The sequence below is a fragment of the Triplophysa dalaica genome, chromosome 2 (assembly GCF_015846415.1).
Source record: "Triplophysa dalaica isolate WHDGS20190420 chromosome 2, ASM1584641v1, whole genome shotgun sequence".
Taxonomy (NCBI): Eukaryota; Metazoa; Chordata; class Actinopteri; order Cypriniformes; family Nemacheilidae; genus Triplophysa; species Triplophysa dalaica.
The window spans coordinates 17287831-17313930 of NC_079543.1; the positions used below are offsets into that span (position 1 = coordinate 17287831).

At 37.7% G+C, this 26100-nt stretch overlaps 1 protein-coding gene and 1 long non-coding RNA gene across 2 annotated transcripts; one reads left to right on the forward strand and one right to left on the reverse strand.

Moving 5' to 3' along the window:
- Positions 1–86: 86 nt before the first annotated feature.
- Positions 87–21960, forward strand: synpo2b (synaptopodin 2b). The gene is given in 5 exon segments (XM_056729853.1): positions 87–127; positions 2351–2460; positions 16342–16701; positions 16704–18052; positions 21453–21960. Coding segments are annotated over 5 exon segments (2361 nt in total). The 3' UTR covers positions 21954–21960.
- Positions 21961–24187: 2227 nt separating this feature from the next.
- Positions 24188–25888, reverse strand: LOC130408244 (uncharacterized). Its single transcript, XR_008904734.1, has 3 exons — positions 25790–25888; positions 24956–25042; positions 24188–24826 (listed from the first exon to the last, which is right to left on the reverse strand). It is a non-coding gene; the product is annotated as an uncharacterized LOC130408244 (long non-coding RNA).
- Between the last annotated feature and the right edge of the window lie 212 nt (positions 25889–26100).

A 26100-nucleotide genomic window follows, 5' to 3' on the forward strand; every position in this document is an offset into this window, starting at 1 on the left:
AACAATCAATTTCAGTGGGGGTTGAATAATTTTGAACACAACTGTACATGCAGAAATTAAGCGATAAAGGTGATAAACAATTAATTATGACGGGCTGTCATGCCAGCTCAATTCTGCTCCAAACAAGGTTCGAACCAGCGATCAATCTGAGTCTGACGCCCTCACAGGTGTCTTATACACATGACGTCTCATTTGCGTAACAAGAGCACTCATTATTTCTGTTATTTCATTCATTTAATGATTCATTTATTTGTTTATTGGTACATTTATCTATTTATTAATTTAAATTTAAGTCATTTTCAGCACATCGTTAAATCCACTGTACTGTATGCAGAGCGTGTGTGTGAATGTCCCACCCATACCATATCAGCGAGCTTTGCTTCTCAGGCTGTTGTGATTGATCGGTGCCCCTCTCAGTGCACGTGTATTCATAAACTTTTAGCATTAACAGTTACAATGGCGTCAAGTTCACTTCATCAGTAAAACACATCGATCGAAGTGTAACGGAGGTCTGCTAGTGCATGTGCAAACGTCAACCCTTGTAAGAGATCGCAATTTTTTCCTACTATGGAGTGAAATGACAACGGACTGCTAGACCAGTTATATAAATTAACACTAATAACAAAAGTGTTAGTTTTGTCTTTTTATATTGGACCCTAGTTGGATAATTAAATAAGCAGATTGAGCAGGAGACATTTGCAGGCAGGACTTCAAAGGACGTTTCATAGAAGTGATTTAGAGGTAGGCTATACAAACCCACACACAGCCACCCACCCACCAACCCACACACACCAACCCACCCACCCACACACACCTTTAGCAAGAGCGCCTTCAAGCAGCTATTTAGCATGTCTTTTGCATGTATTCTAATTTATTGCAATGGCAGTGATACACCTTGTTAATATATTATCTTTGGCGTTTCCCATTGAGCGCACGTTAACTTCGATTACAGCAATCGTAAATTTTGCATTACGTCATTTTAATTACTCTGATGCAAAAAATCTCTTCAAGAAGCTTTTTTTACTGGCGTGTTGAAGAACAGTAAACCAAAACTGCTGTGAGCTGCCAGTGTAAATCTTTACATTTATTAAACACATTTACATTACATTAGTCATTTAGCAGACGCTTTTATCCAAAGCGACTTACAAAGAGTTAGGGAGCAACAAGCGATACATTAGGTGCCTGGTTTCAACTAAAGCTAGACCACTACCTGTTGTTTTTTTGTTTGTCAGGTATTCACAGAAGAGTTGGGTTTGAAGTAGTTTTTTGAATGTTGTCAGAGATGTGGTCGACCGGACAGAGTTAGGAAGAATGTTCCACCAGGAAGAAGATGTGAAGCAGAATGAGCGGGAACGCGATTTACTGTCCTTATGAGAAGGCAATAAAAGACGCTGCTGGTTTGCTGAACGCAGGGATCCTGATGGGGTGTAGGAGTGCAGGAGGGTGTGAAAGTAAGCCGGTGCAGATCCAGTGATGGTCCTGTAGGCAAGCGTTAGTGACTTGAATCTGATACGGGCTTCGACCGGTAGCCAGTGGAGAGAGATGAAAAGGGGTGTCACATGAGCCCTTTTGGGCTGTTGGAAGACGAGGCGTGCTGCTGCGTTCTGAACCAGCTGGAGCGGTTTGATAGCCTTTGCAGGAAGACCAGCAAGGAGAGCATTGCAGTAGTCCAACTTTGAGATTACCAGGGCTTGGACAAGGAGATGTGCCGCATGGTCAGTGAGATAGGGTCTCACCTTTCTAATGTTGAATAAGGCGTATCGGCATGACCGTGTTGTCTTTGCAATGTGATCATTGAAGGACAGCTGTTCATCAAATATGACTCAAAGGTTCCTGGCTGTTTTGGAAGGAGTGATTGTGGTATTGCCAAGATGGATGTTAAGATCGTGTTGCACCATAGGGTGTGAAGGAAACACGAGTAATTCTGTCTTGGCAGGGTTCAGCTGGAGGTGATTCCCTTTCATCCAAGCTGAGATGTCCTCAAGGCAAGCTGTAATGCGAGCTGCTACTGTGTCAATGTCTGGGTGAAACAAGATGTAGATCTGGGTGTCATCAGCATAACAGTGATATGAGAAGCCATGTGCCTGTATGATGGGTCCCAAGGATGTCGTGTAGATGGAAAAAAGCAGTGGTTCAAGCACCGATCCCTGAGAGACCCCAGTGATCAAGTGGTGAGCAGTGGACAGCGAGCCGGTCCATAATACCCTGAAAGATCTGTTGGAGAGGTAGGATTTAGAAGGAGTAGAAGGGTCCAATGAGGGTTTCTTCAGTAGGGGCGTGACCTGGGGCTGTTTGAATGTGGATGGAAAAGTGCTGGTGAGCAGGGTGTTGATAATGTGTGTGAGTGCAGGTGTGAGCGTGCTGGATATGGCCTAAAGGAGATCGGAGGGGATTGGGTCAAGAGGACAGGTGGTGGGGTGGCTGGAGAGAAGTCGGATTACTTCACTGTCCGTCAGTGGGGTGAAAGAGGATAGTTTGATGGTTCAAGTGTGGGAGGTGTGTACCAAGGTCTGAGGTCCCGAAAATTGTTTGCTGATGGATGATGTTTTCTCAGTGAAAAATACAGTGAAGTCTTCCACAGTCAAATATGAAGTGGGAGGGGGAGGAGGGGGGCAAAGAAGAGAGTTTAATGTCACCAGTAAAAGTTGTTTTTTGCTTAAAGATAATAAAATAAGTCAAGTAAAATAAAGAGTACAACAAAACAAATATTTTAATGTTCCTGTCACATAATTATAAAACAAATAAAAAAACACTATAATGTGCCGAAGCCATCAGAACCGTACCGAAAACCGTGGGCCATAAACCGAGGTTCGTATTGAACCGTGGTCTATCTGGATTGTTGCATCCCTAGTAAATAATGACTTATTGTGTCATAGTCTAGATCAAGTAATAGAAATTGTGATAACTTTACCCTCAAGGAATGCCACGTTTTACCGTATATTCATGATATGGTAGATAAAAACTCTCTTTTTTTCTGCAGTTATCTGTATTGAGACACAAAGTGTAAGTCTATAACATAATTATTAACATGTCCATTAAAGTATTACCGATACAGCATTTGACCTTCAAATGTCCAGAATGTTTATAATGTAATTTTTTTGCAAGCTTTGTTTTACTGTGAGTGTTTGTAATACTTTATTTTATGAATAATGCTGGGGATTCTTATTTCCTTGTGTGACGGTCTTGCTTGGTCGGTCCTTCTACCGAACTGCGCAATGGGGAACACGTGAAAATAAGGTAAACTGCATGGATAATTAATTGACTTCCACAGCATGTCTCATTATCTCTGCTGTTTATTTAAAACAGTATTTTCTTTTTTTATATTTTAAAATCAATGAAAGCCTTATGTGTTGTGATTGTATAGTGTATAACATTTTACAGTTTATCAACCTCAATAGGCATTTTCAATGAATTGATCTCAAACAAATCAATTAAATTCAATCGGAGGCTAAACAACCCCACCTAGCGGAGAACATGTGCAATACAATCTGAACAATTAATTAATAAATTTAACAAACTGCATGGAGAATTAATTGACTTCTACATAAAACAAAGACGATGCACAAATTAATTACGATTGGGCCTCGTAATACAAACTAAAAATAACTCAATATAAAAACACGTTCGACACCAAACACGTATCAACAGTTCTATAAGTAGTTCATTGCAGGATAAATTCATGATAAAGCCGTTCGTTTTGTGTTTTTAATCATTTTAATTTATAATTTTCCGACAGGCACTGTGGCTTAGTGGTTAGCACGTTCGCCTCACACCTCCAGTGTGGAGTTTGCATGTTCTCCCCGTGCTCGGGGGTTTCCTCCGGGTACTCCGGTTTCCTCCCCTGGTCCAAAGACATGCATGGTAGGTTGATTGGCATCTCTGGAAAAATTGTCCGTAGGGTGTGAATGCGTGAGTGAATGAGTGAGTGTGTGTGCCCTGCGATGGGTTGGCACTCCATCCAGGGTGTATCCTGCCTTGATGCCCAATGACTCCTGAGATAGGCGCAGGCTCCCCGTGACCCGAGGTAGTTCGGATAAGCGGTAGAAAATGGATGGATGGATGGATTTTCCGACAGCTGAAAACGTGCAACTTACCCACAGCATGTCTCATTGTCTCTCCTGTAGACGGTCCCTATTTCACGTGCTAAATGCCATCACGCAGCAGACAGAAGGCGCTGGTCCCCATTTATGCATCAATTTATGCAATACTTTTACACATAGTAACACTTGCTATTAGTTAGATATATGAGTGTCATTTCTTTAACCGTCCACCAGTCCAGTATGACTCAAAGAACTACTTGATTTAACTCTTGGAAGAGTTTTTTATTTATTATTTATTTTTTATTAAGAAACATGCATAAACACAATAACTAATTAGACTGCAATTTAGAAAAACAGCAAAATATTGCTTTATTATCCCAAAAATGACTATTATCCTAAAATCTATTATTTTAATTTAGAAAAATATCTTGCAGGATATATATGATTCAACATTTGGAAATTAACCTCTTTTCAATTATGGGTTATGGGAAAATAAAGAAAATTACACCTAATCTCTCGTATTGTTTTTTTTTTTCAAAATGCATTAATATATAATTGCTCCCTAAAGGACCTGGAAAGTATATGTGTGTTAAAGAATTTTGTAATATTTTGTTAGAGCATATTTACTGTCTGCAAATTTAAAATCTTAAATCATAAGGTCAAATATTTTAGGAGTTCTTAGTAAGTGTTTTAGATGTTTCTTTTATTATATTAATCATTTGAATGGTAATTCTCTTAATAATTTTACAATAAATTGAAGAGCATTGTAAATTATATTTCTTACAAAAATTATTGTGACTCAAAATAACTCCCGCTCACATGGCACAGATGAAGCTTGACAACATAAACATCATTGAGAAAGAACATAATAGTTTGGATAAACCGGTTTGTGTGCTTCCCGGTATTTTAGAGGGTCATCTCCTCTTGGAATATTTGACGCGCTGAACCTCCATTATTGCATCAGCTGTATTATTATTCGTTTTTAAAGTTTGCTGGACAGATGCATCTTAATGACTCCACAAGTTACCTCAATTGACAAAATTGTTTATTAAATGTCATAGTTAAATGTCAAAACAGAGTGCTGCATTAAGAGCTTACCTGAAGTTGAAGGCTCCTCATCTTCAGCTGGTACTGCCTGTGTTGCTGGTGTTTCTTGAGAAATTTTCACACTCGGAAGTGAGTCCCTTAACAGCCTCATTCCCCTTAGATGGGCAGAGGAAGCCTATAGCACTTTAAAACGTGGTTCTAGAAGAGTTGGCAAAGTTAGGATACTCCTGGACTGCAATTGGTGTATCATCATTTCTGCCAGCTGTTGGGCCATCACGGATGATTTTTCGGAAATTTCTTCAGACAAAGAATGGTCCACAATTTTTAGTAGTGGAATTATTTTGGAGGTAGAGACATACTTCTCCTTGCACTGCTCTATCTTTGTCTCATAGGAGACAGAACTACAAGACACTCACCAATGTAAAAATACTCCTCAGGTGTGAGTGGAGAAGTATCAGTTTGATGTGATGCCAGAGCTGCAGCCACCGGCTCTCTCAGCTAATTAAGTCACTAAAACGTCTGAAAGGTGCTGTTCCAGTGGGATTCAACTTCTTGAAGCAGTTTCCCAGGTGTGTCTGCGTTTGCAGAAGCCATTCCTTTACACATAACATAGAAACATAAGGATTTCAAAGTTTTTTTAGTCATTTTCTGTTTAGCTTCATAGCAATCATAAAATATTGTCCTCAATATTGCCAATTGTACTTTTCAAACCTGTCAGCTGGGGTGCTCCTGTTCTCCACCAGAGGGCACTCCTCACGTCTCCCGGAGTTTTGTTATTCACTCCTTTACCCATTACCCTGTGTCTGCATTTGCACAAGCCTTTCCTTTACACAGAACAGAGAAACATTAGGATTTCTGAGGTAATAGTGACTCGGTAACAATGACAATGAAATTATGTAGTGCAAAAACTTGAGAAGTGATGATGTGAATAACAAGAGTTTAGCAGTGGTGATGCCTCGGAAAGACTTAGAAGCTTTTTGGCTTTTTGTTCTCAAGTCCAGGGGTGCTTCTCAATTCTTATTTGTGCCTCCTCGTTCCTTTCCTCACTTCCTTTCCTTGCGTCTTAGCTCCACCCCTTCAGGATGCGAGCGAAGGGAGCAAGGGAAAGACTATGGAATGCGGAACGAGGAATTAAAACAAGTGAAATGGCAAGTCCTCTGTCTCTTTAGAGTCACTTCAAAGCGTCGTCCATTAATTCAATTCAATTCAAGTTTATTCATATAGCGCTTTCACAATGTGCATTGTTTTACAGGAGCTAACAGGAAAAGGTAAAACACAGCACAGTGCATGGTGTTTATAGAACGAGCAAGATCATTCTAATAAATAATATATAATATATAAATAAATGCAGTCTCCCGGTGAGCAACCCAACACTGCCGTGCTGTGGCGAGTAACCCAAACTCCAATGATTGATTAATGGAGAAAAAAAACCTTGGGAGAAACCAGGCTCAGCCGGGAGGCCCAGATCCCCTCTGACGTGACATAGCTGCACTCATAGCTGTCCCCTACCAAAAGCCACCGAGCAAATATCAACGAGGAAGAGGGAGAGCCCACCAACCCGGAAAGTCCTACTCGCCGAAAACCGTGCAGGTTCAACCCGGTCCCACTCTACAATCGACACCAGAAAACAGAGGAACAACCAGGGAAAATAGTAATGCTATGTTGTAACTTTATTCTTCTGTTGTCCGACATCGACCACAAAACAAGGCCAACCGGACCCACACAGCCCCAGCAGATGAATCCCCCCACCCACAACCAACGAGCCCTGCCACTCCCCACAAACATCCACCCAAGAACCTCCAATCAGAGCCTCTGAATGCAGCTATAACTTCAATCTGCTGACATGTGATGTAAGTTTAGCTTTAAATACCAAGTATTGTAACTTCAGCATTAATAAGACAAATAGTCCGTCTTTGCTCTTGGTTGGGGATGGAGTGGTCTGAGCTGGGATGGTCAGATGGTCGTAAATCTCTTGGGTGGTGGTGGAATTGCCTTATATGGAGCTGGGATGGTCAGTCAGTCTGCAGCTGTAGCTGGCGTAATCTCTAGTTGGGGATGGGCATATGTCGATCATATGGACCTGGCGTAATTTCTCCCTACCTCGGGATGGGCTTCCCGAGGCGGAGGAAGAAGGAGAATAATTAGCGTAGCTGCTGTTCATTAACTATGCATTTATTGAAAGCTTGGCTGAAAAGATGTGTCTTTAATCTAGATTTAAATAGGGAGAGTGTGTCTGACTCTCGAATAGTATCAGGAAGGCTTTTCCAGAGTTCAGGTGCGACGAATGAGAAAGCTCGACCCCCTTTGGTGATTTAGTTATTCTAGGTGTTATCAAAAATCCTGAGTTTTGAGATCTTAGAGAGCGTGATGGGTTGTAATGTGATAAAAGCTCAGTTAAGTAAGTAGGGGCTAAACCGTTAAGGCTTTGTTAGTAATTAAATGAATTTTAAAATCAATACGATACTTAAGGGGTAGCCAGTGAAGCGATGATAAAACTGGGGTTATGTGATCGTATTTTCTTGACCTAGTAAGAACTCTGGCAGCTGCATTCTGAACTAACTGTAGTTTGTTTATCGATGATACAGGACAACCACTAAGTGGAGCATTACAATAGTCAAGTCTTGAGGTCACAAATGCATGAATAAACTTTTCTGCTTCACCAACATAACACATTCTGCTTCATAAAATATTTTGTGATTGAGCAACATTTCTGAGGTGGAAGAAGGCTGTTTATGTGATATTTGAGATGTGATTTTTAAATGACAGTTTGCTGTCTAATATAACGCCTAGGTCTTTAACTGTATTTGTTGGAGTAACAGTGCAGCCTTCAATTGCAGGTTGTAATCTGAGATATTCTGTTTACGTGTTTTTGGTGCTATAAGTAATATTTATGTTTTGCTACAGTTTAAAAGAAGGAAATTACTCGTCATCCAATGTTTTATGACATCGATGCACTCTGCCAGTTTGGATAGCTTGAAGGAATCTGGTCTTGATGAGATATATAGCTGAGTATCATCTGCATAACAGTGGAAGCTAATTCCATGTTTTCTAATAATGTTGCCAAGGGGCAGCATGTATATGGAGAAAAGCAGGGGTCCTAAAACCGATCCCTGAGGTAATCCATAATTTACATGCGTGAGATTTGACGATTCCCCATTTAAATGGACAAATGATATCTGTCTGATAAGTAAGATCTGAAAAATTGTAGTGCCTGTCCCTGAATACCAGTATAGTTGTGTAAACGATCTAATAGTATTTTATGGTCTACAGTATCGAAAGCAGCACTAAGGTCAAGCAGGACTAATAGTGAGATGTTACCTTTATCTGATGCAATAAGAAGGTAATTTGTAATTCTAACGAGCACAGTTTCAGTGCTATAATGCGGTCTAAAGCCAGACTGAAGTTTTCGTGTATGTCATTATTATGTAGGAAAGTACACAACTGAGTGGACACTACTTTTCTAGTATTTTAAACAAGTACGGGAGCTTTGAAATCGGTCTACAGCTTCCAAATTCATTGGGGTCTAAGTTTGGTTTTTGATAAGAGGCTTAATTACAGCCAGTTTAAAGGGTCCTGGGACATGGCCTAGATTAATTGACGAGTTGATAATGTTATAAATGGGCTCAATTGCAAATGGAAGTAACTCTTTTAATAAAGTAGTCGGAATGGGGTCTAATAAGCATGTTGTCGGTTTGGATGTTGCAATAAGTTTAATTAAATCTTCCTGTTTTATAGGAGAAAAACACTCTAGCTTTTCTTTTTGGGTGATGGTCGATACTAATTCTTCAGACACACTTGGAGGTTTGGTTTTAGCTTTTTTCTATGTTGTCTCGTATTTTTTCGAAAAATCATGAATTCATTACTACCAAGGTGCGGTGGAATAGCCAGGTCAGGTAAAGTCTGTTTGTTTATTAGTTTAGTTTTTTTCTTAAATAAAAACCTTGGATTGTTTTTGTTAGTTTCTATGAGGTTACGGAAGTGCTCGGCTTTTGCTGCATTTAGTGCCATTTGGAACAGTTTGCACTCTCTTTCCATGTAATTTTAAAGACCTCTAATTGGGTTTGTTTCCAATTAATGATGACTGTACACATTGCACATTGAAAATATAAAAAATAAAGTAAAAAAAATACAGTAGGCAAATGGCATAATCCCCACTACAATAAAATAAATTAAACACATGCTTAACAGTGCTCAGAATTTATATAAGTTTTGTCAAAAATATGTTATACATAAAAATTAACTATATTAATATATTAACTGTAACACTCCAGCCTGTCCCCTGCCTGTGTTCCCCATGTGTTTTGGCTTGTTAATTGTTTTCACCTGTCCCTCGTCATTGTTAACTACTCCCACACCTGATTCTGTTTTCCCCAAGTGTTTCCCTATGTATTTAATCCCTGTGTGTTCCTCAGTTCCTGGTTGGTTATTGTATTGTAAACCTGGTTTTGTCTCCCCTGTTCTCCTGCTACTGTGTTTGTTTTATAAAACCCTTGGATTATACCCTTTTGCTTCCTCATCGACTTGTTACATTAACTCTATGAATATTAACTATACTCTCTGAAATAGGTCTAAATTTACAGTAATATAATGCTTAATTATTACATTTATGCATGTTTGAATATGATCTAAAGATGTGACGATGTGCAGGGGGAGGAGAATAATACGCACGTCAGATTATAAAACACTTGTATACTTGCTCATGACTACTCGGATAACTACTCACTCCTCGATCCTTGCCTCCTCCTGGTGCAATTAGAGAATTGAGATGTTCTCCAAGATGTCGGAGCTCTATTGGTTTCCTGGGTCACAGGATGGAGGACGGAGGAGCGAGGAAACGAGGAGGCAAATTGAGAAGCACCCCAGGAGTCTGGTCTAAAGCCTTTTTGATCATCGAATTTGTGCAATGCAGATGGAATGTTTTACACTGAGCTCCGTGGTACAGGCCATCATATTGGCTGCAGCATATGTAACTGGACATGTTACTTTGTGCCTAATTTCCTATTCCTCCATGAGAGCAGTCTTGGCTGCTGCCAAATTGGCCTTGGCTTCCTACTTGGACTTTTTTAAATTTTTGGGCACCATTGTTTTTAAAGCCTGAGGAAATAAGATTGAATGTTAAATAAAAGCTGTTAAAAAATATATTTTGTGAACTTATCAATGATCACTTACAGAATTACACAGGCAGAGCAAATGTAGTGTACAGTTTGTTGATAAACTACCTGAACCCTTCATCCTCGACCAGGGTGAATGGCTGAAAATCCTCCAATCAACCAAGGCCTCATCTAATTGCCTTTTCCTGCAAGCTAGGAAAAAAAGGTAGATAAAACAGTAAAACAAAGTAAAATAAAATATATAAAAAGGTAAACCTATAACAACACATGTAAATTAGCTGGCATTCCAGAAGCCCCAGCCTGTCCCAGCCTAGTCCCCACGGACTCCGCACTCCCAAGCACCCTTTCCCCGGACTAAAACTCGCCCACCTAGTCTCAACCCTTCTGGACCTCCGCCCTTGAACTCTTTTGTTCCCACACCCCCTTCCCTTTGTTTATTATGTCGGTCCAACCCTATGATTATGCATTTTTGTCTGCGCTTGATCTTGTTCAACATGTGTTGTTGGTTTCTGTCTCTGTCTCAGTATGTCATGTCCTGTCTATCACCTTGAGGAGTGTCAGGTTGCCGCTCCTTAAGGAGTGGCTTCTGTCGTGATTCTGTCCATCTTATCTTGCTTTTCTTGATCTACTGGCAGAATCATGACAGAACCTCCTGTTTTATGTGGAGAGAGGCATTGTGTCTCTGTTGGCCTTCCAAACACTCTCTCCGGTCTCGTCTCTGTTCCCGTCCTCTCGTTTCTTAATTCGTAATTGTTAATGATTTCATACCCTGCACCTGTTCCCTCTTGATTTGGAACCCATTTATAATGCACCCTATAATGTTCGTTTTGATTGCCTGACTATTGGATTGTTTGAGTGTTTGGATGTGTTAGTGTTTGCCTTGCCTTGTTCACCTTGCCCTGTGTTGTCATCGGCACTCATTGGATTACCTTGCCCCTTGGATGTTTATTGTTATCAAGTCGTAATTATATTTATCCTGTCTCTATTGTTTTTGCCCCCTTGTGGGAAGTCTTTGTATTTAACTGTCTTAGTTTGTTTTCCCTATCACAGGTGTTTTGTTTTATTGATAAGAGTCTTTGTGTTCCCCTTCACTAACACTGCCTGCAATTGGGTTCTCTTCCCTGACATTCATGACAATGTGGCCATTAATCTTAAATCATAGAGTGACACAAGATGGGAGAGCAGAATACAAAGTGTTCAGGCTATACAGTTTCAGGTTGTGAATCAGGCTTTCATCTTGTAATATGACATACAATCTTTTGCTTTAGAATTGATTTGCATGCAGTATAGACTCCCTCTCCCATCCCACAAATGTTTAGCATCTCTTTACGCAGTCTACATTTACACATTCCAGGTCTTTTGGTGTATCTTAATCAGCCCACTAGCTCCATATGAATCACTATATTGTCAACATATATTAAACTTCACATGTAGACAGAAACAACTAGCGGTATGTACTCATGGTTAATCACATGTGACAAAACAAAAGGATAATTCTACAACATCTACTAAATTTAAAGGGATTGAATGTATTTATGAAGGAATCACATACAATGGACACAGTATTGTTGTCTGTGTGTTAGACTTTTCGGTGACTTAATGTCACCGAAAAGTCTAACTAGAGAATTCAAATGGAGCAACCAGAAGGATGTTTTCCTACTATGGTAGGTAGTCAGTGGGGTCCAAGAACTGTTTGCTTAAAAGCATTCATCCAAATATTGAACCAAACTTTCTCTGCATTCAACCAAATAAAATTTATACTAGTTTGGAACAACTTAAGAGTGAGTAATTACAGACAGAATTTTCATTTTTGGGTGAACTATCCCTTTAAGCCCAATTAGATAAAACGCTAACGCTATATAAGTCTATAGTGGAATGTATGCTTTAGAAGAATGTGATCTGAATTGCGCTAAATTGTTATATTTGCAGCAAGTTACTTCCAAGATCTAATGTCCAACAAACAGGATCATACAGTGGAAAAAAACTAGCGGTTTGGCTGGATAGACTTTGTAGGAGCTGCCATCTATGCATGTCTAACCTCATATCAAACTATCAGATATCAAAGCCATTTTGTCAAGCGAAGATATTTACTTGATCAGCAGGTGTCATGTCAGCCAAGGGCCAGCCTAATAAAAACGCATGACGAAACAGCTGTCTATCAAAGATAAGAGAACATGGTTTTGCCAGATGACATACATTACAAATAAAGACTATATCATGTGTCATCCCTGGTTCGTAAAGGCTGGATTTTAGACGTTATGCAAACATCAATATTTTCTACAATCTGTAATATTAAGCACAATGTGAAGGTACATTATATGCAAGATACGACTTCAACTGTATATTTGTACATGTATTCATTTTTTTCTTTTCTTTTCATCTGTTTCCATGCTTGTGCATGCATGCGACATAAATGGCAATGAGACTCTGTCAGTTCTATTAGGAGTGAAAAATATGGCCAACTGAGAAGACAATATGGAAAACAGCCACCCCACTGTTGTGTTTGGCTTTCAAGACACAAACACAAGTTTAACATTAAGACTCAAACAGTGAATACCATTCCTTTTAAAGAGAGGAGAGGAACCGACAACTTACAGACAGTTGCCTACTGAAGGATCCCTATTGAGGAAGAAGAATTAATTCACTTCATTAATCTCAATGTATTTCGGTGAATTTATGGGATATTTTGGACCACAAAGTGCATGTGCGCATAAGTATCTGGATTGGTTGTCAGCACTTCCACAATACTGCAATCTGATACTTATTGTATTGATTGATATGACGATTAAAAATAAGAACAAAGATCTTATTTTCTTGGACTAATTTTTATCATATTAATATTTGATAGTGATGTTGACTGTTTCTAATGCTTAATATAATGTGGTATGTATCAAAAGGCAGACAGTTCATCAAGAGGGCTTTTAAGATAAAGCCGTGTCTAAACAAGGATTTACAGAATTTAAAATAACGTTTTGATTTGTTTAAACAAAAATCATATCTAACTTTTCAGTCCACTATAGGTTACAGAAGTTTCTGAATCAACTTAAAAACAGAAATGGACCGATAAGCACTGAGTACAGAATCGGTTCATAAGATTCCAGAAGCCCTCTGATTCACTTGCCTATATTAGGGCATTGTTAGGCTCTGCTTGTAAGCAATGCAACGCTACTTTGCAGTTGATGCTCATGAATAGAAACGTTTTTTTCACCAGGAGATGTTTGAATGCTTTTTATTACTTAGTTTTAGGTCTCTGTAAATACATTGTCTAAATATTGATCCTAAAGTTTCATAAAATAATTATATAGCTAAAAGGACAACAATATCAAGTGCTTCTAGACACATTTCAGCAACAATTGAGTGAAAGTCACGAGGGAATAAAAAAAAGCCTTGGCAATAACTTGGCAATGCTTAACAAAAGTAATGAGTACTTTTATGAAACTTAAAAATTGTTTCCTCATGTTTTTCATATGCATCCTCTAGTGTTTTTTGTTTCTGTGTGTTCATTTCGGGCTTCCTGGTTTTTTTTTAGATATCAGTGTCCTTGAACTCTATTGCAGATGGTCTCCTGGGCAACTCAGACACATTTTCTTATTGTGGTCACTATCAGTGTTCTTATATGACTGATTTGTTACCAGGTCTAAAACCCACAGGGTGAAAAAGGGCAACCTATCAAATACCTAATCTGGAACCTAGTCTAATCTGGATCCTTGTGAAAGCACCTGTGTCACTATTTTTTGAGACAAAAGCTTTTTTTTCAAGGAGAGAAAACAGCTCTTTTGGCATATTCATGCTGTTATCTCTGTCTATTATTGGGTTAAGATTAAAATACTGTACTCATAAAAACATTATCAATGTTTGAAATATTTAAATCTTGCAAGAGAGAATTTAAGAACTCATCTGATTTGCCTTGCAGTATATAAATGGCCAAAGAGTCAAGCAGACTAAAGCCTTTTCACTACTGGTGCTTTTGTTTGAGGTCACGTGTCCTCCACTGTTACATCACCACAGCCCTGAGAGAACTTTAGGCAAGAATTCCTCGGCTTCAAAGGAGGAGAGAAGAAGACAAGGATAAGGAGGAGGGAGAGGTGTAGGACCTCCTGTGTGAAGTGTGTCGAGTGGAATTCAAACAGAGGGTGCTGAGCAGGCAGTGTGGTGGGGTGCTGCCTCCTTGACGAAACTGACCAGATGCAGCAGGCACCGGACAAGACATGCACGTAAGCCCCACTCCAATTCTGTTCTTCAGTGGTCATCTTTAGTCTAATTTCTCTCTCTTTTCCCTTTTCTTTACCATACATCTTCTCTAAGATGTATTATTCGGCTGTTATGTACCATTTTATAACTCAGTTAGAAATACACAGGAATATTTTCTAAATACAATTTAAAATGTTACATGTATCTTTGTATACTGCATAAAAAATGGATACATATGATTCGGGATTTGATTATTTGGCTGGTTTGTAGGGTAGTTGCTTAAGCATGTCTTGACAGTTATGACAGTCCAGTGCCTGGACTGAAATAACCCCACAAGTCTAGAATGGGGTTTTCTCTCTGGCCTTCAGTATCTTTACTTGGCAATGATTACATTTATAATGACATATCTTGGTGCTAGCTGTTGGGTGTGGGGATTTGGTCCCTAATATGCAATTCAAGCGAGTAGACGTGACTATTGGAGATTGCTTATAAGTTCTTCTTTTTCACTTAAATTGCTCATCATTGGTCAATATTAGTAATAATTGGGGAAAGGAAAACCTAATACTAGACCAGCATTTGAGATTTATATAAATAAAAGCATGTCACTGCAGTAGTCCCGAGGCCACTGGTTTGACAGACATCAGCATGTGTCATTAGAGATTTGTCATACTATCCCTTGGCATAAGGAACACCATCTCTCTCTCTCGCTCTATTAATTTCAGACTCTTTTGCTTCATGGTCGTGTCAGCACACCACAGAGTTAGCTCAGACACAGTTTGCAGAGATACCTACTTTTAGCCAAGTGGTTTTATGACCTCTTGCGATCTTTGTTCGCCTAAAAAAGCTTTTAGTGTGTCAGGGAGCTTTGGACTGTTAGCTACTAAAATGAAGACAGAACTATAGATTGTCTGGATTTAACTGTAAATTTATTCTTACTTTTCTCAGAATAAGTACTGAAATAAAATGGTTGGTTCAACTAAAAAGTTACCTGGTAGCCTTAAAATTTAAGTTAATTCAATTAATTTAAATTAAAAACAAAACATCTTTTACAGTGTTGTCAATGAGATAAAAAATCAACTGTATTTTAATATATTGCTCTTTGATAGTTTAAAATTTTGAATATTAAACAATTGAATGGTTTTGATGTTAAGGTATCAAATTAGTAAAACAACTAAAGATGGTTAAATTCTATTAAAGTCTATACTTTTATTTCAGCTGTTTAACAAATCCCTAAAACGAGGCTTGTGTGAAGTTTTGATGGGTCTATTCAGATATGTAGAGAACCACTATACAATGTAAATAAATACAGAATTGTACTGTTTTACATAATTTTCACACATATTTGAAATATCGTAAAAAATGTCAAATTACAGAAGTACTGAGAAAGTCAGGTGTAAATAACATGAAAAATATTTAATATTACTTTACAAAAAATGTTATTTTACTGTTTTCTGGGACCCCCCTACCTGAATATTAGCCTTTTTTAATGATTTGGTCCATTGAAAATTAGATGACCCATGACAGTGATAAAACTGATTGTATGACAGAACCATGTTTAATATTTCTCAGAATTCTTCTTTTGAAGCACCTTTATTTTAAAAGTGTATTTCCATATACTGTTGTTTATTGTCAAGGATGTCTATTATTTCATCTTTCATTTCTCTCACAGGACTAAGGGCTGTCAAAGAATCAGCTGATAGAAGTCTAAATCTAAGAAGATCAGATTGATTATGACTGTTCCAAATGCAAGGAGGTGTTAATGAGCAAAAATCACTGACAAAGGACCAGCAAGTTATAACCTTGTTAGTACTGGAACATTGAACAAATTTCAAGACAAGAGCGAGACTGTAAATTGAAACAAAAGCCAAGACATCAGGAGTCTCTCTCAGCAACCAGTCAGTTGGAAGGAGGGGTAGCTATTTTAATTCATAATACCAAGGCGCTGCATTGAGATTTAAGTACAACAAGGTCTCTAGCCAAGACAGAGAATTTACATTGTCTGGAAACAATGGAGCATCTTCCTGAAACAAAAGGAAAAGGAGTCTTGATGTTTGTTAAGAGACGACAAAGGATGGATGAACTTTCCGCTGAACAAGACGAAATGAGACTAAAGAGTATAACAGAAGTTGCATTTGAAGAATCTGAAGTAGAAATGGCAAAGTCTGCTCCACAAGAGGAAGGTACACAAATTCCACTAGATGGCTATGTTAGACAACAACACCAGTTTCAAGAACAGCCATATCAGCAACAGATTTTACCTCTGCCAACAAATGGTTTGAACGATCTGAATTCATACCAAAGTTCGACTGTTTCAGACCCCTTGTGCCAAACAGAACCGCTAAGCCTTTCCTATCTGGTCATAATCCAGGGTCAGAACAAGCAGTCAGAGGTGTATCCAATCCTACCACTGAGAAACTTGAAAACATATTCAAAGTAACAGTACCTGTTCCAGTGAAAACAACCCCACAGGTCTGGTCCCCCACAGCAGACATAATTGCTTCACGAGATGAACGTATCGCCATACCCGCAATCAAGACAGGAATCCTGCCAGAAACAAAAAGGAGAGGAGCGAGCAAGAACTTGAAAGAGATGCCAATGTCTCAAAAGAAGGGTGAACAAAGGTCATTTATAGAGTCTGGTCCAGAAGAAGACTTTCTCAGTCTGGGTGCTGAAGCATGCAATTTCATGCAAGCACCAACAATCAAGCAGAAAAACCCTCCACCTGTCTTACCCAAGCCTGTAATAAACTCTGCTCATCCTCCCTGGTCTGCAGAAGGTCGTGCCTCCCGCAGTCACCTTCCGTTATCAAACTCGGGTACAGGTGTGGGAAACCAGGTACAGAGAGCACCTCAACAAAACCCATCACAGCCCATTAGCAAAGCTTGGACCTCATTGCCATCCCAGCCAATTTCACAACGGTGTTGGACTCAAACCCAGACACCAGCTTTGTTTCAATCGGCCAGGACTCCACCAGTCTTACCCCATGCTGGTCCCTCCCAGTCCAAAATATCATGGACTAATTCACAAACTGTTGCAAACTCAGTCGCTTCCTGCCCACCACAACATAGAAGCACAAACTATAATGCACTAAAGGCTTCATCAGCTTCTCCTAAAGGTTATTCATCAATTGCAGGTGCTCCTGAGGGACTGAACCTCAAAGGAAAAGGAGCTGAACTGTTCGCTCGGAGACAGTCCCGGATGGAAAAATATGTGGTGGATGATGAGACTGTGCAAGCTAACAAGGCCAGATCTCCATCACCAACATTTTCAATGCCAAGCACTTGGAAATACTCTTCCAATGTTCGGGCCCCACCACCCCTGTCCTTCAATCCCATTTTCTCTCCCTTTTATCCCCTCGCAGCGGTTAAACAAAGCCCTTCTGCAATTAGCCCAAAAACTGAGCCCAAAATAAAGAAGGAGAAAGCCAAACCACCAGCCAAACATCTAAATGCTCTAGATGTCATGAAACATCAGCCATACCAGCTGGATTCCTCACTGTTTACCTACAAATCCAATCCAGAGGCCATGGAAACAAGCTCTAAGTTGTCTGGCCAATCAAAGTCCCCCATATTTGAGCCATCCTTGATGCTCTCTCCCTCCCCAAACAGTTTAACCAAAAATTTACAGCCAGTTAAGCAAAATCCATCCAAAGCTAGTGGACAGGTAAGTGTGTCATACCCATTTACTCATCAGTCTCCATCAGTAACTACCGCTCCTATTTCTGTTGCTCTTAATAACAAAGGCCAATCAAAATCCTGCCTGCCCCTTGATAGCCCTGGGGGAAATATGTTGATATCATCCTTCCACAATGATAATGAATTTATTCCAAGATGTTCATTGCCAATGGCTCCAAGACCAAAGTTTTCAGCTAAAAAGTCAACTACTAGAGGCAAGCAATGGAAACCAGTCATTTTGCAACACTAATTGATTAGATAAAAAAATCATTATAAAAGACCCATCTTCATACATTTTACAACAGTTCCATAGATTACAACATGCATTAATTGAATCATATATCACACAGTATATCAATTAAACATGGTTCAGATTGCACTAAAACATTCTTTTAATCATTACAAAGAGCATCTTCATTTAATTTGTTGGCACTGTTAGACCTTGCAGGTCTTGTTTTGTCTCAGTTTGGGACAACCTGGAGATTTTCATAGGTTTCATAGTATTAGCGCACTAGAACAATTACAATAACAGAATATTGATGAACTGATTGAGTTATCAATATAATATATAAACTTTTCTTTAGTTCACTTTTGTCCTTCGATTTTATTCGTTTGTATAGAGATTTAATTGTCTTACTGTAGTTTTTTATGTTGCATATTTATTTTTCTCAGCTTTTATAGAGAAAACCTTTGATAAACCTTAGTATTCTTTAATAATTCTTTAATATTTTTTTAAATTCCAACTTTAATTTTAACATTTTGTGTAAAGAAGTGAGAAATGTCTCACTCAATGCTATATCTGGCCGTTTAAAGAATCCTATTTTACTTTTATTTAAAAAATCCGATGCTGAGTTTTGGCCACATAAGTTTCCAATGAATATACTAGATCTCCCCCTTGTATCGAATACCTTTGCAGTTGGACTCATAAATCAAAATGTTTTATTGATGGGGAGGAAAACTTTTACAGGTTAAATGTATTATAAACATTTATCCTAAAAATTGTATACTTTATTTTATTGTTATTATATATTTAGTTAAATAACATAATTCCAGTATGTTAAGTGAAAGGTTTTGCACTGCTTAGTAGGCACCACAGAACATGTACAAGTGTCATGCTTGAAGCAAATACAATTCGGAACTCTGTTACTTCTTGTTATTTTCTGTTGTCTTGTTTTTTCACACTATCAACTATCACACTCTTTGACCTTCCCTTAATAAATATCACTGTAAACCCTGTCTGCATTACTGTTTTCTCTGCTCTTGCTTTACTTTTTTTTTACAGATGCATGAAGCACTGTTCTCTTCTTACTGCTATTTTCAAGTTTCTCACAATTCTCATTACTATGCAGTAAATAGTGGATTAATAAAAACACACTATGCATGTCACATTTCTATCAAATCCTCATATTACATTTTACTTAAATCAAATCGTAACAACAACTTTAAAAGTTTTGGAATCTACTTAAATTATATATTTTATATCAAATTATTTTCTTCACGAAGGTGTCATAGTTGCTCAGGCACTGTTGTTTTTAGCCGGCCACATTGCTCCTTTAAAATATATCTCTCCTATCGCCATCTTTAAATCATACAAACACTAAGACACTACATCTATAAGTAACCTGATAAGACAAGTCCTTAAATAACTCTTCTCCCAACTCGAAAACATCCCTTTTCTTTAGATACTTTTGGGAAGCTGATTCAAAACTGTGTGGCTTCGTGGGTAATGCTGTTGCCTCACAGCAAGAACGTTCCTGGTATGAGCCAGTGTGGAGTTTGCATGTTCTCCATAGCTCTGTGGTTTCCCCAGGGTGCAAAACATGCAGATTAAATGAACTGGAATCAGTAAATTGCCCTTCGGTCTGTGAGTGCCCAGAGTGGCCATCTGTCTGCCTGTGGCCAGAGATGCTGGGATGGGCTCTAGCCCGCCTTTGACCCTGCAGAGGACAAGCAGGTTTGGAGAATAGATTCCGTGCTTAATGAACATTGATTAGTTATTGTCATGAAATACTGGGGAAGAACACTATTGTAGGCAGCGGGTATTAAAGGGTTAATACAAAGACTTTATTTATGACAAAGAACACAAAACAAAAACCCACGAGGGGGCAAAGCAATGAACACAGGGGATAATAATACAGATAAGAAGACTAACTAAACACTAGACTAACTAAACACTAGACATGAACTAAACTGAACACTTACTGGACTTGAAAAGGAAACAGCAAACAACCACTGGGGCAGGATTGAATACGAAAACACACGTGTAGCACATAAGTGGCACATTGAAGACAATGACCAAGCACAGGACAATGATACATGAGGACTATTTAAAGGGGAAGAAATCAAACAGGGACAGGTGCTGGGTATGAACTAATTAACAATCAATAACAAGATGAAAGGGCAGGAAACAGACGAGACTTGGAGAGATCATATGGAACTCAAATAGCGGCAAAAGCCTCTCTCCACATGAAACAAGGAATCCTGTTATGATTCTGCCCCAAGACCAAGAACGACATGATATGATGAGGCAGAATCATGACTAGTTACTGCATATTCCACTGAAGCTCCCTTACCTTAACAAATTAAGAGTCTTGTTTTTGTTATCAAAAAGTTTTAACTGATATGTAGATTTTACCATTTGAAAGACACTTAGTTTGTCATCAAAATGCTGAAGGATACATGTATAACTGCCCTTAAGACAATCTAATATTGAAAACTGTATTTAACATGTTAGGTCGTACAGTGTACATGTAAAACGGGCACTTGAGAAAATACTGTACAGGTTTGTGTACATTTCTGGGGTGATATTTTTGAAGGTTTGCACAACTGCAGACACTGGAACAGACATTAATCTCATTAGGTGCAAATGAATGCTCTTTTCTAAAAAAACTTATTTATTTATACATTTCATATAATATGTAATAATAATAATTTTATATGATACTGTGTCAACCAAAGGAGAATACTTAGGCTTTAGTTCTAAGTGAGAAGCACTTTTTTGAATTAAGACAAGTTTATTTATTTTCTTTAAAATCAATAAATAAACTTATTTTTTTAATCTTTAAAATATTTATCACATTGCATAGAAGGTGCCTCAAGAGGGCCTTAAGATTCAGATGTTGTGTTTTTTTTAAACCATCCAATTTGTGCAAACAACAACCCCCATCCCTCCTACATGGAACAACAGTTTCCTCTGTCAAGGGTATTTACAGATAAAGACCAGATGAGGGCAGTCTTAACACATGTCAAGAAGCATATTTTTTATATTGTGTTAAAATCTTAAATGAGTCCTGCTACAAGATTGAGAAATGGTTTGTCTCATGACTAGATTGTTGACTTTATAGATTGTTTATACTGACTCTGACTGTCATGTTCTTCGTTCGTTGTAGGGATTCAGCAGGAGCCGTTCTATGTCTCTCCCCCAGAAAGTGTTCTCTGTGTCTCCATCATCTCCCGTGTCCTCCCCCACAGTAGGTTTCCATCCCGCACGTGAATTACTAAGCAGGCAATATTCATGGGTGGAACAACCCAAAACACCACTCTCTAAATGGGAAGAATTAGCTCAAAGCCCTGTTAGTCTGGATAGGCCTAAGCTTTCCAGAACTCAAAGAAAGTCATTACCTGAAACACCAGCAGAATGGAAACAAAGGGTGTACTACGAGTCTTTCGCTGATCCACAAGAGATAGCGCCAATGAAAGCTGATAAACCCACCTATGACACCTTTTCTTCAGTCACAAGAAAGCCAATCTTACATGGACCACCTTTTCGTCCTGCACAGCCTCTGGGACCCAGCAACAGGTACAACAGAGGTAATTCTCTGCCCAGGAGTTTTAAACCATCACTTCATGCCAGCTATACACAATCACAAAGAGTCAGTTGGAAATTGTGATAAGTTATCAAGAATATTGCCACTTTCCTTCTGAAACCTTGTATTTCTATATGTCGTGAATTCTTTTTATGCCATTAATAATTATTGTTAATCACCCTTTATGTTTGTCACTGGGTTTTACCATTAAAATATCTAACCATTAAAAACTTTGAAAAACTTTGAAAACACAGTATTTAATAATTTAAATAATACATTTTTTATAATTTCCTGAAAAAAATAATTTGGACATCCAAACTTTCAGAAGGACAGTGATATACAGTATTAAAAATAAAGTGGCTTAAAAGGTTCTTCACAGTGATGCCATAGAATAACCATTTTTGGTTTCACAAAGGAACAATTCAGTCGAAGATTCTTTTAAGAACCATCTCTTTCTTACTTTTTTATAATCTGAAGAACCTCACAATGAACCCTTTGTGAAACAGAAAGGTTCTTCTGATGTTAAAGGTTCTTTATAAAACTATTTAGATAAAAAAGGTTATTCTATGTTATCGTGAAGCACCTTTATTTTTAAGAGTGTACAATGAAATTATTATTTTGTCATCATTAAGGTTGAGTCATTATACTCACCCTTTAAGACATCAAAATTTAAGCTGTTAAAATGTCTAAGATAATATTTTCCATTCCACTAAGAAAGCTTTAGTTTAGCACGGTATTTTACACTCAAGATATTTTCATTGGTTATTGTGTTTTCTTGAAATATTTTAGGTTTTGGCTAGTTTTCTGTCTTTTACACAAAATGTACTTAACAACATTTACATTTATGCATTAGGCAGATGCTTTTAACCAAAGTGACTTACATTGCATTGTACTATACATTTTTTGTTTCTGACTATGTGCAATCCCCTGGGATTGAACCCACGACATTGCGTTGCTAAAACCACAGTAAAACATCTATGATCATGTCAGTAAAACAGTGTTTTACAAGGGCTATTAATGTGGGTTAGATCACTCATTAAAAGGACCTCCAGAATTATATAAAATATGTTAATTTATAAATGAAGAGTTATTTTGCAAAAACCTTTACAGTTTTTAAAAATATTTTTATTTTATTGTGCATTCCAAGAAATATCAATCAAACTGCAGTTGGTTTGTTAAAATAAATAGAGAACCAACACAATAAAAACATAAAAATACAATACAAAACATGATTTGTGAAATAAAAATGTTATCTGAAATGAACTCTTCAAATGTTAAAACCACTATCCATTTTTTAAATACTTTCCTGTGACAGAACTCTGTTGACTTTACTCTGTGGTCTTGTATCTCTGATACCCTTTGTCTCTATTGGTGTTCAACATTTATATAAATGTTCAATATGTATACTTGGTTGTATTTGAGAAGTGCAAAAGGATCTTTTGAATGTGCTTAGTTGTATTTGAAAGAATGAAGGACGGCTCTAGAATGTTATGGATTTGCTCTCAATCATTTGTAGTGAATTAATAATGGACACAGGGTGGAAGCATGAAAAGAACTCTAAAACATTACTGTATATTGTTTGCTATGCTCACGGACAAACGTCTGGCAAAAAAAATATATAAATAAAATGTTTTTGAATTATTCGAATTTGAATATGAAATTATTATTCTATTGTTCCATTAAAGATTTAAATTAATTACATTTTTAATCTGCACTATTTGAAGAATATGCAAAATTGAGCAGTAACTTTATTTTCATGGAAGCTGTTCCATTTCAGTTATGAAGTTCATCAAGCTGGACCATCCAGTCAGTTCTTAAACTAAAGTATTTCATTAATACCTTCGCTGGATATATTAATGTATGTTATACCATTATACTCTTAATCTTAAATTTTATCTATAGTTTACTAATGCTATCAGGTCTTTTAATAACAGTCACATGGACAAATATGATATTTGGTGGATTTTATCAGCCTTAAAAACATACCTCAGTACTATATATGAAATGTCACAACACTTCAAGCAAAACAGGTTAAGAACTCATGTTAATTTTAGAAGGTGAAACTCACACTCTAAAAAAAGGCTGGGTTAAAACAACCCAATTTGGGTTATTTTGGTAACCCAACTTTGGGTCAAATATGGACAAACCCAGCGTTGGGTTATTTTAACCCAGCCGGTTGGGTTATATCTTTGACCCAACATGCTGGGTTGTTTTATTTAAATCAACTTTTGCTTAAAAATGACATTGCTGGTTTAAAACAAACCCGAAATGTTTAAAAATAATAATAACAAAATCACAGAGAAATACTCGAGCATCAGTAAGAATCAAAAGTTTTATTAAGGATCAAAATGCAAGACAAAAGGAATTCATAAAAACATGCAATATGTTATGCTCAATGAACAATAAAATGGCATATAAAACACTTTGATGAAATGTATGTTTATACATATTTAGGGAAAATTAACTTCAATAAATTACATTAGTTTAGACTTTAACATATACATTTAACAAGGTTATTAAAGTGGCACAAGTAAATATAAATAGTTAGACAACTTAACACTTCAAAAATTCATATACAGTTAACAAAGTGGCATGAGTAAAATTCAGCGTTATGGATGCGACATAAAAACACTATAAAAAGTGTTTTACTAAACCCTTGTTGATAGAATCGCATTTATATGATAAAATATCAGTCTTTGCACAAGTTTTCTATAAAAAAAGAAATAAACAAGCGTTATGGATGTGAAAAAGGGACACCGGAACTTTCCTCTTCATATAAACTCACAAAACATTTTAAAGAGCGTTAGTTCTTTCGGTTTCAGCACTGCTTAACCTGACATATCCACGGAGCAGTCTTACTAAAGAGGATTCTTTTCCTGAGAGTTGTAGACAACAGTGTGGCGTGCACTTTTGGAAGTGGATGTCCAGCAGGAGGGTTTCTTTATCAATTTGTTCATCTATAAAGAGAAAAAGAGACAAGAAAAGAGACAAGAGAAGAATGTAAGGAAACTGGGCTACCCAGAGCACAATGGATTATAATAAACATATAAAGAAGTACATTAACATTTTACCTAAATAATGTTTACCTTTAAGCCTGTTATGAAAACATCCACGTTCCAGTTGACTTTCTCTTGAATGGAATGATCCATTAATATTAGCTGTTATTCTGCACGCTGTCAGTGGGGGAAAAAAGATGAGTGGGATATAGTAAAGAAAGTGAAATACAGTCTTAAAAATTAATATTATAAACGTTAACACAACTCTTAACTAATTCGACACACTCGGGAATAAGTAGAAGTCTAAAAAGAGCAACAATTGTTCGTCTCATATACCCAAAATTAAATATATCTCACGGTTAACCACTAACGTTATAAGAGAGGCTACTCCCGAGGCAATGGCCGAGATAGAGCTGCTCTCCACGGAGACACGACTGCTGACAGCCTGAAGCTCACACCTCCGACAGCATCTTAACACAATCTCAAAGAGGCGTTATGTTTATATATAAATCACGTATTTGTGTTCTTAACAACTACATTCTCGTCTAAAAGACTATTTAAACTAAGTTCCCTCACCGAACATTAGCGGTATTTAAAATAAAAAAATTGCTGGATGTTTGCTTTTTACACGACGCTCTCTCGTGTCAACCTTAAACTAATATCAAGATGCGTAAGTTACTTAACTAAATGACTCACACGAGTCAGGAATTTCAAAGGGAAATGTTGACCAAAAATTAAGTTTAAATGATTAAAAAGCTGTAAGTTAGAACAACGTGGGCATAAGGTTACAGACTAGCTATACAAAGCTAACGAAGCTAGATTGTAACGTTACTTTCAAACCTAATGCGAACAGCCGAATTTTGCATACTTTTGCATTTTTTTTGTACAGTAATAGTTTTATACATTAAAAACTCGTGAACATACCTTTTATTCTCCGAATAACAACTTTTCGAGATGAGGTGGATCAAAATGCCCGCGAAGGTAGAGTTCGTCTGATGCGTCGAGGAGTGGGAGGGGTTTACTCTCTCAACTGTCACTCAATAGCTGGGTTTCAGTCACGTGATTATGATGACGCTCGAAGGCGGGGCGATTTCAGATGGAGGGCAGGAAGTAAATATGGAGAATACGTCTATGGAGGAAACCGTTGCGGAGAGTCCGTATTGTATGAAATTAGGACCAGTTTCAAGCAAAATATACAAGGAGTTAGTAAACAGATATGTTGGTCGTGACCCGTT